At 39.7% G+C, this 12,589-nt stretch overlaps 1 protein-coding gene across 1 annotated transcript in view; it reads right to left on the reverse strand.

Annotated features, from left to right (window-relative positions):
- Nucleotides 1-970: 970 nt before the first annotated feature.
- Nucleotides 971-12,589, reverse strand: part of EXT1 (exostosin glycosyltransferase 1) — a 323,489-nt gene continuing 311,870 nt past the window's right edge. The window contains exons 9-11 of the mRNA XM_017882739.1: nt 9,050-9,210; nt 6,585-6,756; nt 971-1,514 (exon numbers count right to left, since the gene is read on the reverse strand). Of these exons, the coding sequence (XP_017738228.1) occupies nt 1,329-1,514; nt 6,585-6,756; nt 9,050-9,210 (519 nt within the window). The 3' untranslated portion in view covers nt 971-1,328. The remainder of the gene's footprint in view (nt 1,515-6,584; nt 6,757-9,049; nt 9,211-12,589) is intronic.

Here is a 12,589-nt window from a genome sequence, read left to right on the forward strand (position 1 = left end):
AGTCTCCATTTTTCATAACAGAGTTAGGGATATGTTTTTTTTTCAGCTTATACTTGGAATTTAACAATAATTATAAGCCCAAGATAGCATTTTCAGGGACAGAAATGTTCTTTTCAGCAAGAAGCATAACTAAACTTCTCCACAGATTTAAAAATTAAAAGTACAAGAAACTGTATTCACATTTGTTGTTGTTTTGTTTGCCAGATTCTTGCTCAAAACAATGTTTGACCAAAAATGGCATCAGGGTCCCAATGGCTAGACACCTCCTCAGTTACTCTGCAGCAATCCTCTTGTTCATTGGTGTGCATTTCCACCTTATTACCCCTGTTTCTTTCTCGATAGAGAAACTCTGAAACTTGAGATTTTCACAAACATTAAAGAGTTCATCTTGTAAATAATCTGTTCTCCCCAATATATTCATTCTTCCTTGGCCTCTTCCCAGTGCTACACAGACTTAGGTCAATGGTTGAATCTATAACCGTGCCCACAGCCCTGCAAGTATTGGGTTACTGTTGTGGGTCTGTATTTCCATCTCACTAACATGCTGGTGGGTTACCCAGATGATTCTTTGTGCAAACTGAACATTTCTTAATTATACTAGTGTTTTCTTGGTACTAATTCCCCCCACCCCCCAATGAAAAATGATTATCATATGTATCTATCTCAAACATAGAGTTTTCAGTTAGAACTGCCTACCTGGAAGTCGTCATACTTTCTTTCATGCAGCGACATTTTAGAGATAAAAGTTCAAGTGGATTTGAAGATTCAAAGTGGAAAACAATTTGCAATGGCAAAGTTGAATAATGACGTTACAACTTATGCTCAGCTATTTCTTGATAATGGGTAGAGTGACTTATTGTGTTTTCCATGAAGTCTGAACTTTTGAAACTGCAGGACACCCTACATGGCCATGACAATGATGTCTGTGGGAAAAGGAATAGCAGCTTTGAAATATTCACAACCAACACAATTTTGATTAAACAAAGAACTCTGGTTTTTAATAGTTTTGATCATTAAAAAAGTTTAAACCTGCATAGCAATCATTTCAAAAATAATTATTTAATGTTCCATAATTAAACTGTACACAACCTAGTCTTGGGACACAGAAGCCAGTGAGGTGAGTTTGGAGCAGTCCGGTGCAGTCCCAGGAGCCAGGAGTCGAGTTCTCATTGGCCTTTTTTTTTTTTTTTTTTTGTCATTCGGCTCATTTAAGTTTTTGGATAGTTGGCACAATCTGGCTCTGCTGATGAGTGGATCTGCACTGGGAAGAGAGAGCAGCTTGGACCCCCGTCCCTTCTCGCTTCCCCTCCCCCACTTGGCCGGATTCCTCAAAGTCGCTCAATGTCTCGGTATTTCTTCCTCAAAATAGAGACCTGGTCTTTAAAGAGGACGGGGTCGAGCCTCATCTGAGAGTGGATCAGCGGCATGTAGCCAAACCAGCTGGCAAACGTATTCATGCAGCTCTGTCGCTGGGCAAAGTGGTCAGGGTCAGCCCAGCGGGAAGCCCGAGAAGTCTGGAGAGAAGTAGAGAAACAAGGATGATGATGAGAGAAATGCAAGGTGAGATGGAAACACTGCAGAAAACGAAGTCAGGCAAATGAATGAGCCGCAGAGCTTGAGGTCTGGCCCGGCCACTAAGTCTCACCATCTATGCACCTGCTGAAAATGCAATTGCTGATGCTGGTTTTTCCCAAGGTATGCTACGTTCCTCAGTATTAAAAACACAGTAACAAAGATTCATGATGACTTTAACTCTCTAAAATTTATTGACGAATTCTCTGGTCAGTCCACGACTTAGCAACTGAAGCTCAAGTACTACAGCGACTCAATTTAAAACTTCTCTTTGCACTTGGGACCAGGTACTAAGATTAACGATGTGTTTATGCTTTCAAAGATAGTTTTCCAAATCCTTCTTGTTTACGTAGTTGATTTAGAAATACCAACCAACTTTGAGAAGTCTATCTTTCTCTCTATCCATCACTTCCTCCCTTCTACTATCTCTTTACGTTTATAAGGGTCCTACTAAATCCTTTGTTAAAAGTTCACCTATATAGTTGAAGAACAAAATAGCACCTTTTACATGTCAGTCAAGGCTAGTGTTATGCAGCATCTAAAATTCCATTTTCTCTTCTGTAGCCCTCCCATTGACATGACTCCATGAGGACGAGAAGGGGAGATTCAGTGGTAAATAGGGCATGTTGCTGTAAAACTAACTTTATACTAAAATCTCGAAATTCTGTTATTCTCTTAACCCAAGAATGGTTGGCTTTCCTATTTGACTAAAACCCCCAAAGGTTACTTTATTTAAAGGGCAATCAGCCCTCCAAAGAATCACTGCTCACCCAGAATAGAAAAAAGATTAACTTTCGACAAACAGAAAAGATGGCTACCATCTTTTTAGCTCTCTGTGTTGCCCCTAAAGTTGGTTAAATATTTTTAGATTATGCAAAAGATTGGCATTGATTTAAAAAGAATGCCTTAAATGTCTGGAGTGCTGAAATTTAAATAGAATGACTAAGCACATTGTCTTTAATTCCTTGTTTTTATGAAATATGGAAAAGATGGGCTGCCCAATTATGGGGAAAAAACTCACAAGCCCGTTTATGTCAATAGGCAACTCTTTAATGATGTATATGTATGCATGTGTGTTCAATGTGTTTGTTGTGCTCACATTGTTAGAAAAACACTTTCATGGGAAGATACATTTTAGTGTGAGAATCAGTAAGAGTCACTTTAAAATCCCAGTGTCAACATGCTCAAAAATAACATTGAAGATAAACACAAATGTCAAGTTTTCTCTGAACAGCAGAATAACAAACAAAACACTATTTGTAAAGTGTTTTCATGGAGTTCATTTGAATTTCACAACAATCTGGTGAAGTATCTACCCAGGTAATAATATCCCCATTTTATAGCTGAGGAAGCAAGTTCAAGAAAGTTAGAGTTATTTGTTCAAGTCTAGAGAGGGACAGAACTCAAGCTTCATTCTTCAGCCTTTATACGAGGAGAACTCTACTTGATAAATCAGAGAAAGGTATCAAATGGAGCTGACTGGTTGAGTTCATATCAGAGTAGACAGTCCCAAAAGTAACTTGTGTTGACCCTAAATGGATATGGGTTTGTGAGCCTTTTTTTTTTTTTTTTTTTGTAAGGCAGAGTCTCACTCTGTCACCCAGGCTGGAGTGCGGTGGTGTGATCTCAGCTCACTGCAACCTCCACCACCCGGGTGCAAGTGATTCTTGTGCCTCAGCCTCCCAAGTAGCTGGGATTACAGGTGCATACCACCATGCACGGCTAATTTTTGTATTTTTAGTAGAGATGTGGTTTTGCCATTTTGCCCAGGCTGGTCCTGAACTCCTGAGCTCAAGCAATCCGCCTGCCTTGTCCTCCCAAAATGCTGGGATTATAGGCATGAGCCACTGTGCCCGGCCTGTGGGCCATTTTTGATTGGCCCACTCATTCCCAAAGGGTGCCGTACTCAGGCAAAAATACTCATATATGCAACTAGAAATACTTTCTAGAGTTTACGCTCATTCTTATTAAAAAAAAATTTTTTTAAAGTTCCATTGAATCATTCAGGTTATCGTTTTGCTTCTAGATGTTAACATTTATTCTGAGTCAACCAACGTCTACTAGAAAAGATGTTTTTCTTATCTAATAAAAGCCTAATCTTAGAGGATGATATCCATTTACTTTACCAGTCATACAAACATTAAATAAATTACTGTGTATGATGGAAAGAAGGGGGGCAAATACAGTACCTGAATACACCTAGTTAGACCTAAGGTTAAATTTAGATATTTCTGTAAAGATGTAAGAAATTACCAGAAATACTGTTTGGTAGAATTAGAATAATCTATGAAAATAGCACAAATCCACCCCATAAGAAGCCCTGTATGACTAGAGTTGCCTACTTACTGAGTGTTCTGAAGCACTCTGAGTAAAAAATATTTTTAAAATGTCACGTCTTTAAATGAGATAATATACAGTCATGTACCACATAATGACATGTCAATCAATGTTGGACCACATAGATGACTATGGTCCCATATAACTGTAATACCCTATTTTTATTGTACCTATTCTGTATTTAGAAATATTTACATACAAAATATTGATCCCTGTGTTACAGCTGCCTACAGTATTCAGTACAGTGACATGCTGTACAGGTTGTAGCCTAGGAGCAATAGGCTACACCATATAGCGCAGATGTGGAGTAGCCCTACTACACCATAGGCGCAGGTGGCAGTAGCCCTACACCATATGGCTCAGATGTGCAGTAGCCCTCACACCATATGCGCAGGTGTGCCCAATAAAAAAGGCCCTACACCATATGGCGCAGGTGTGCAGTAGCCCTACACCATATGGCGCAGGTGTGCAGTAGCCCTACACCATATGGCGCAGGTGTGGAGTAGGCTGTCCCATATAGGGCTGTGTAAGTACGCTTGATAATGTTCGGAGGGCGACAAGATTGCCAAATGATGCATTCCTCAGAATGCATCCTCATTCTTAAGAGAGAAATAAAAATGTAAATAAAAATGTTTGGGCACATAATAGACGATACATCTTGCTTGAATTCAAATAGTCTCTCAGCCTTAAACATTCTTACAAATCCTCTTATCTGTTCTTTCCGTAATTAGAAGGAAACAGAATTTTCCACTAGACTGTTCGCTAAGGACAGCTCTTTCGTCATAACCAATACCTAGAACAGTACCTGATAACATACTAAGTACTAAATAACTTTTTATAAACTTTAAATTCTTTATAAACTTTAAATTTTTGCTTACTAAATTTAGTGAATGAAAAATGGTCAGCTTAACTGAGGCCTAGCTAAGATTTCCTTTGCAAAAGCTAGATTTGTATATGTTTTCCAATGCCTGGAACAATACTCTCTTTAACATTTGTATATGTTTTCCAAGGCACATGCAAATCCCTTCAAAATTGAACTCATATAACCAGGTTAAAGTATGTTCATTTGGATTAACCTCAATCCTGTTGGATACTCCATGATTTAACGTGGGTGAATCTTAATGCTGTTTCTTAAGGTTTTTTATTTGTTTTCTTTTTTTTTTTTTTTTGAGACAGAGCCTTGTTCTGTCACCCAGGCTGGAGTGCAGTGGTACAATCTCAACTCACTGCAACCTCTGCCTCCCGGGTTCAAGCGATTCTTGTGCCTCAGCCACCCGAGTAAGCTGGGATTACAAGCGTGCACCACCATGCCCAGCTAATTTTTTGTATTTTTAGTAGAGACGGGGTTTCGACATGTTGGCAAGGCTGGTCTCAAACTCCTGGCCTCAGGTGATCCACCTGGCTTGGCCTCCCAAAGTGCTGGGATTATAGGTATGAGCCACTGCGCCTGGCCAAGGTTTTTTATTTCTTACATATAGTAGGGGCTCTGCTCAAGATGAATAAAGATAGATGAAATTCAGCATATCCAGATGGACCTGATACCAAGATGCTGGGGTGTACAAGGACAAGCAGTGGAATCCACAGACCCTGGGATTCAATTCCCAGTTCTGTCTCTAACTTACTGGACAACTTGCGGGAATATGCTTAAATTCACTAGATACTAGTTTTCTTATTTGTAAAAAGAAAATGTTGGATTCCATTTCCTTGAAAATATCTTTAATATTAAAATTTTATAACTCAACACAATATTTTACTTCACTTTTTTTTCACATATTATTTCAACCCTGTGAGGTAGAGCTCACCATTTCCATGTTAAAGATGAGTCAACTGAGTTTCAGAAGGAAACTGACTTGTCTACAGCTTATAAATGCTGATTCTAGAACTGAAAATTAAATATTGTGACTCCTGCTACGTCACCAAGACACAATTCAACTCAACTGCAAGCACCAGAAAACTGTGTTAAAGAGAGTATTGTTTGCTGGACATTAAATAAGATACCTACAATCAACTTTCATAAGTTATTTGTAGGGCTTTAATTCTGCGGAGGGCCGAATGTTTGTGCCCCCTAAAATTTATATGTTGAAGCTTAATTCTCAATGTGATGATATTTGCAGGTGAGGCCTCTGTGGGATGATTAGGTCATAAGGGTGGAGTCCTCACAAATGGGAGCAGTGCTCTTACAGAAGGGATTCCAGAGAACTCTCTTGCCCTTGTTTCTGCCATGTGAAGACACAATGAGCAGAGGGCTGTCTATGAATCAGGAAACAGTCTCTTGCCAGATACGAAATCTGCTGGTGCCTTGATCTGGGACTTTCCAGCCTCTAGAACTATGAAAAATAAATGTCTGTTATTTAAGCCACCCAGTCAATGGTATTTTTGTCATAGTAGCCCAAATGGACTGAGACAAACTCTAAAGACATATCTTTCTCATGTCACCTTAAAGATTATAGGACAGCTTTATATTCTTGGCATAAAGATACTCTTAACCTGTGTCTTCCTAATTATCCCTGCACCAATCACACCCTCTTTCCTAGCTTTCAGATGTGGTTCATTTCTGGTTTCTCCTCATCATATGCTCCTGGGTGGAACATCTAGAGGTACTTGAGTCCTCATTACCTGGGGCTGAACCACCAGTGAGTGAAGCAAGGGAAGAGGGCTCTTCTACACTTACTTACCTGTCCCATCATTGTCTCCTTATACTGCTTCTTCTGGGTCACTTTGATTGGAGGCAATTTTGTTACAGCAGACACCAGGAAGTTCATGAGAATGTCCTCACAATTGGCCAATTGGTCCACCATGTTCTTCAGGCTGGCTGGCAGGTAATGGGAGTACAGGTAGTGATAATATCTGTAAAAATCAAAGATGGGTTTCACAGGGGGTCATTATCACATGATGACAAGTGGACTTCTGAGACAGAAAACACATACCCATTCTTTGAATCCCTAAACATGTCATGAATGGTGATGACAATGATAATGATGATGACAATAACTATCACTTCTACAGTACTTGTTATATACCAGATAGTGTTCTAAAGTGTTTTACAAGAAATGCTTCATCTAGTCTTCAGAAGGAGCCTACAAGGCAGGTTCTATTATTACTCCCGTTTTACAGATGAGGAAACAAGGCACAGAGATACAGACATACAGACATTGCTTGCCCAGTCTAACTCTAATATCAGACTGGTGAGTTAGAAAGAAAAACTAAATACTTAGATGGCAAGAGAAGTTATTTACACATGATCTATATATTATAAAGCTGCTTAACAATTTTAATCATTGGCTTAATCAGAACTGTATTCAATATTATCCCTTGACTCTGAGTCCAACAATTAAACCATACATATTTCAATCCTGTTAGAGCAAAATCTCAATTAATGGGGTGGTCAATCGTAATAGAAAACCCATAATTAATTTGAATTATTTCTCATCCTACTGTTTTTAAAATGTATTTATATACATATAGCATATATTTATAGGAAAAATCATTTGGGGAATCAGATTCTTTGAGTGGTGGTGGCAGAAGCAATAGGAACAATGAACTTTCAAGAAGTGAAATCTTGAGACCAGGAATCAGTCAGCCTAAATGTTTAAGCCTTGAGCATTTCCAAGCTATCCCTGAGATAGCAAAATTCCCTATTCTTTACTAAAAAAGATTAAGGCAAGATTGGTGTGTTCACCTTTACTATGACAGAAGACCGGGGATTTTGTTACTGGTTGAGTGGGGAATGTTATCTATCTACACTCGCTACTTTGGCAATCTTACTCCAGCCCCCCGGCTTTAAAGATCAAATATATGCAAACAACTGCCAAATTTGTTATCTCTACCCGTGAGCTTTTTCCATATATCCTTTTGGATGTCTTAACATATCCAAGACTGAACTCCTATATTTTCTCTGATATTTGTTCCATCTGTAGCTTTCCTCATCAAATCTTCCAGTGCTTCAGGTCAAAAGACTTGGAGTCATCAACTGTACATCCAGACTGTCTAGACATCATGCTAAATCATCTTCAAAACAATCTGATCACTACTTACCACAGCCACCATTCACTTCCTGGTCCCAGGATCTCACCATCTCTTGCCTAGATAATGTTAATCACCTCCTAATAGGGCTTCCTGCTTCAACTCTAGGTCTCTTCTAGTCTCTTCTCAACATAGCATCCACAGTGATGCATAAAAGAAAAGCTGGATTTCTCCTCCCTGTTCAAACCCTGTCCTCCTCCCCTGTCACTTAGAGAAAAAGTCAAGTCCTCATGATGGACATCAAGGTCCTGCCGGATTTATCACTGTTGTTAAAACTGCCTATAGCATTCAGAGTACAGTGACATGCTGTACATATCGAACCCTGTTCAAACCCTGCCCTCCTCCCGTATCACTTAGAGAAAAAGTCAAGTCCTCATGATCAAGGACATCAAGGTCATGCATCCATGCCCCCTGACTTTTCTGACTTCCTGTCACCCATTCCACCCAGTCACAGTGGTCTCCTTGATGGTTCTCCAGTATTCTGCCTCAGGGCATTTATTCTCACTGTTCTCCTGCCAGAACACTCTTCCTGCACATATCCGCTTGACTAACTTCCTGTCCTTCAAGTCTCTGCTCAAATCTCACCTGCTCAATTAGAATCACCCTGGACACCCCCAACCTGCCCCATCTCCACCTTCAGAACTCCTGATCCTTCTCTATACTTTGTCTTTTGTTATATCACTTCTTTCCTTAATAAACTATGGAATTATTATGTAGACTTTCTTTGTTAGAATGTAAGACCTGCATTGGCAAGAAATTTTTTCTACTTTACTCAATGATGAATCCCAAGCACCTAGAACAGTGCCCTTGGGTGCTGACTTAGGTATTTCCTTTTGTTGTTGTTATTCTAAATATTCAGTTACCTAATATGCCCTGAGTGTATTTTCACACTTCAGACCAACTGAAAATGTGACTCTACCATAATTTCTGGAAATGAAATATGCCAAGGGGTTTCGGTTTCAAAAACACACATTTGACACATTAGCAAAACTTAAGTGGGGATACAGACTAATTTTCCTTGATGTTGTTAACAAGATTTGGCCTTGGTTCCTATTTATGCAGCAGCCAATATAAAAAGCTATGTAAAGTCTGTAAGAGACATGTCCAGATTCCTCACTTGTGGTAAATAGCAGCTCCTGTCAACACCATGGAGTAGTCGTTCGTCCACTTTGACGTGTATCCCCACCGCTCCTTAGAGTTATCCCAGAAGTGGCTACGTGCGGGGTACCCCACAATCCTCTCGGGGAAGCTCTGCCACACTGTGAAGGCGAAATCCACCTGCAGGCAGAACACAAGCCAAACAAGCAATCAACAGCGTTAACAAATGTCAACAAAACATGACCTTCCCCCCACTAATTCATAATGCAAAATCCTGGGACTGTGGCGAAACATTAATTCTATGTATTCATCAGCAAATTAAACTGACTGCTTGACATTTTGCCCCATAATTATGCACATTTTAATGTTTTCTGTTAAAGAAACTTCAGATTAGTGTGGAAATGAAAGGAAGAAAAAACATTTGCTGATATGCCCTTTAAAAATCCAGTCTGTTCAAGCTAAAATACAAGTCGAAAAGCAGTTGCTGCTTTTCCCCTCCCTGAAAGGTGCATGTGACCTGATTCACATGAGACACAAACACATCTGTTTTATAAATGAGAAATTTCTCATGTATATTCAAAGAATGAATATACAACATATATCACACCCAGCATATATCAAAGCCAAAGTGCCTAAAATAAAAGCACCCTCTTAAGAGTAAGAGAAATGACATTTTAAAAAACAACAAGTTCTAACAGGAATACAGAGCAGATATCATAAAGAAAACATAATTCAGGCCTCTTAGGTTTGAAGATGCACAGTTTAAGAGAAACTAGAAGAAAGCATCCACAGTGAAAATCACTAAGAATAAGTGGGGACAAGGCCAACTGAAGCCACAGGATTATTTTAAAGGAAATGCAGCTAAATGTCTTTCCAGTGCTTATAGTAGCCCAAAGCAGGTACTTCTGAACTTGCTATAAACCAGCACTTACAGTTAGCAAATGCTCTGTTTTCAAATGCATAAACTCACTTCTGATTCCTATGATCATTTGATGAACGGTAAGTCAAAATAATAAACAGAAAATAAAAATAACAGAAATAGTGACAGTAAACCATCATATAATGTTCATAATTGTGAAATGCTTATAATACAACAGGCGCAGCTATAGGTGCTTATCCATTTTAACTCATTCCATCCTCACAATACCCCTGGGGCTTTTACATTCTTCAGTTTACAGAAAGGGAAACTAAGATATTATAAGTTCAAGTAATTTGCTGAGCTAATAAGTGGCAGAGCCAAGATTCAAACTCACGCAGTCTGGTTTCAAATGTGCTATGTGTACTATATCATAACTTCTCTTTTGGCTCTGTTACTCTAGTGGTAAAAGCAATTTGTCTCTTGTATAGGTTATGATTCACCTCATAATCTTTGCCCTATCTCTTTTTGATAAGCAATACAAATGGAAATTTCATCTGTTTTGCAAATATTTTGAGTCCTGGCACTGTAATGGTAGCTGGGGGAGTGAGTGATGCTGCTAAGTCCAAGTCCTACCCTCTCAGAGGTTCAAAAGCAGGACCTGTGATGGTTAACTGTATTTGTCAATGTGACTATACTGTGAGGTGCCCAGATTAAAGATGATTTCTGGGTGTGTCTGTGAGGGTGTTTCTGGATGAGATTAACATTGGAATCTGTGGGTTCAATAAAGCACACTGTCCTCACCAACGCAGACGGGCAATACCCAGTCATCTCAGAGTGTGAATACAAAACAAGGGTAAAGGAAGGAGGAATTCACCCCCTTTTTCTTTTTGCCTGCCCGCCGAGTGGGGACATCTAACTTCTATTGCCCTTGGGCCGGGATTTACATCATTGGCTCCCTGGTTCTCAGGCTGTAGGATTCTGTCTAGAATTACACCAGTAGCTTTCCTGGGTCTCCAGCCTGCAGATGGCAGATCGTGAGATTTCCCGGCCCCCAGGATTGTGTGAGCCAATTCCTCATAATAAATCTCTCTGTCAGTGTATGTATGTATGTATGTGCATGTGTGTGTGTGTGTGTATATATGTGTATATATATAATATATATATTCTATTGATTCTGTTGGCCTGAAAAATCCTAATATTCTGCCTTATCTTAAGATAAGGAAGACTTAAAAATATGGCCTGTTCCCCAAAACTATAACATCCAGAGGGGGGCAGGCATGGTAGCTCATGGCTATAATCCCAGCACTTTGGGAGGCTGAGGTGGGTGGATCATTTGAGGTCAGGAGTTTGAGACCAGCTTGGCCAACACGGTGAAACCCTGTCTCTACTAAAAATATAGAAATTGGCTGGGTGTGGTGTTGCACGCCTGTAATTCCAGCTAATGGGGAGGCTGAGGCACAAGAATTACATGAATCCAGGAGGTGGAGGTTGCAGTGAGCTGAGATGGTGCCACTGCCCTCTTATCCTGGGCGGCAGAGCGAGATTCCATCTAAAAAAAAAAAAACAACTCCAGAGTAGGGGGGCGGGGAAAAAATCCAGAGTGGGGAAAAAACAGGGTGGTGGAACCGACATTAAGAAAGTTTGGTAGGGAGCATGTTATCTCAAAGTTAAAAGATAGCAGAGGATGGGGAACATCTGCCAGAAAACTGAAATTGGGTTGTGATAACCTGTACCTTTTCACTAGTGGTCAATACTAATGGTGCCAACTGATGGGATAGTATATTATGTTGCCTGTTGTCAAAGGATCAGCCTGCCTGACAGCACTCTTTGGGGTTTTCTATTATTCTTTGAAAAGGAAATACATGCACCAGCAACTACTACAGAACCCAATGGGGTGTTCTCATCACATGAATTTCTTACTATCTTAAAGCTGTTTCAAGTCATTTAAAAGGAACTCAAAAGTAAATTCAGATAAAACTATGATTCTTGTGATAGCTCTGCTTTCACGCAGATTATTAACACATCAAAGAAGGCAAAGGTCAGTTTAAGGCCCTTTCTCTGAAAAACCAACATCTGTTTTCTTTTGAGCAGCGTTTGCAGCAATCCAGATAAATGTAAATAACTATAAACCAACTATAATGCCCTTTATAGGATGCTGCTTAAAAATCTATCCTCAATGCTGCAGAGAGACATTTAAACAATTTGAGATCCTTAGAGAGGGAAAAAAAGTGAACCAACATCTATTCACCTAAAAAAAGAGAAAAGAGAAATCCTTGCCCAGGACCATTTTAGGCAACAGAACCACTCCACTGATCAGCAGGCGAAAGCAAACCAGACTGCCAGCCTCTTAGATTTACATATCATTTTCAACCCACGTTGACTTCTAATTACTTCACATACAACACATGTTCCTCCCAGCATGCACTGAGTGGTTGGAATTGCTATTCTTTGAAAAGAAATTCACCAGCATGAGGATGCATCACAGCAGTTGAAAGTTATTTCACCATGGGATAGGGAAAAACAAATCCTAGAGTGAGACTAATTGCCTTGTGCCCAGGGGAAGACAGAAGATCAATCAATACTTCAGGTCATAGGATGATGATTAAGGTACACGCTGTAGTTGTCTTGACCATTTGTTGTGCCATGGCGGTATGCTGCTTTGCCTGTGTTTGCCCTCCAAAATCCACTGTCCACTCTTCT

This window comes from Rhinopithecus bieti, unplaced genomic scaffold, assembly GCF_001698545.2.
Source record: "Rhinopithecus bieti isolate Rb0 unplaced genomic scaffold, ASM169854v2 scaffold_788, whole genome shotgun sequence".
In the NCBI taxonomy this organism is placed as follows: Eukaryota; Metazoa; Chordata; class Mammalia; order Primates; family Cercopithecidae; genus Rhinopithecus; species Rhinopithecus bieti.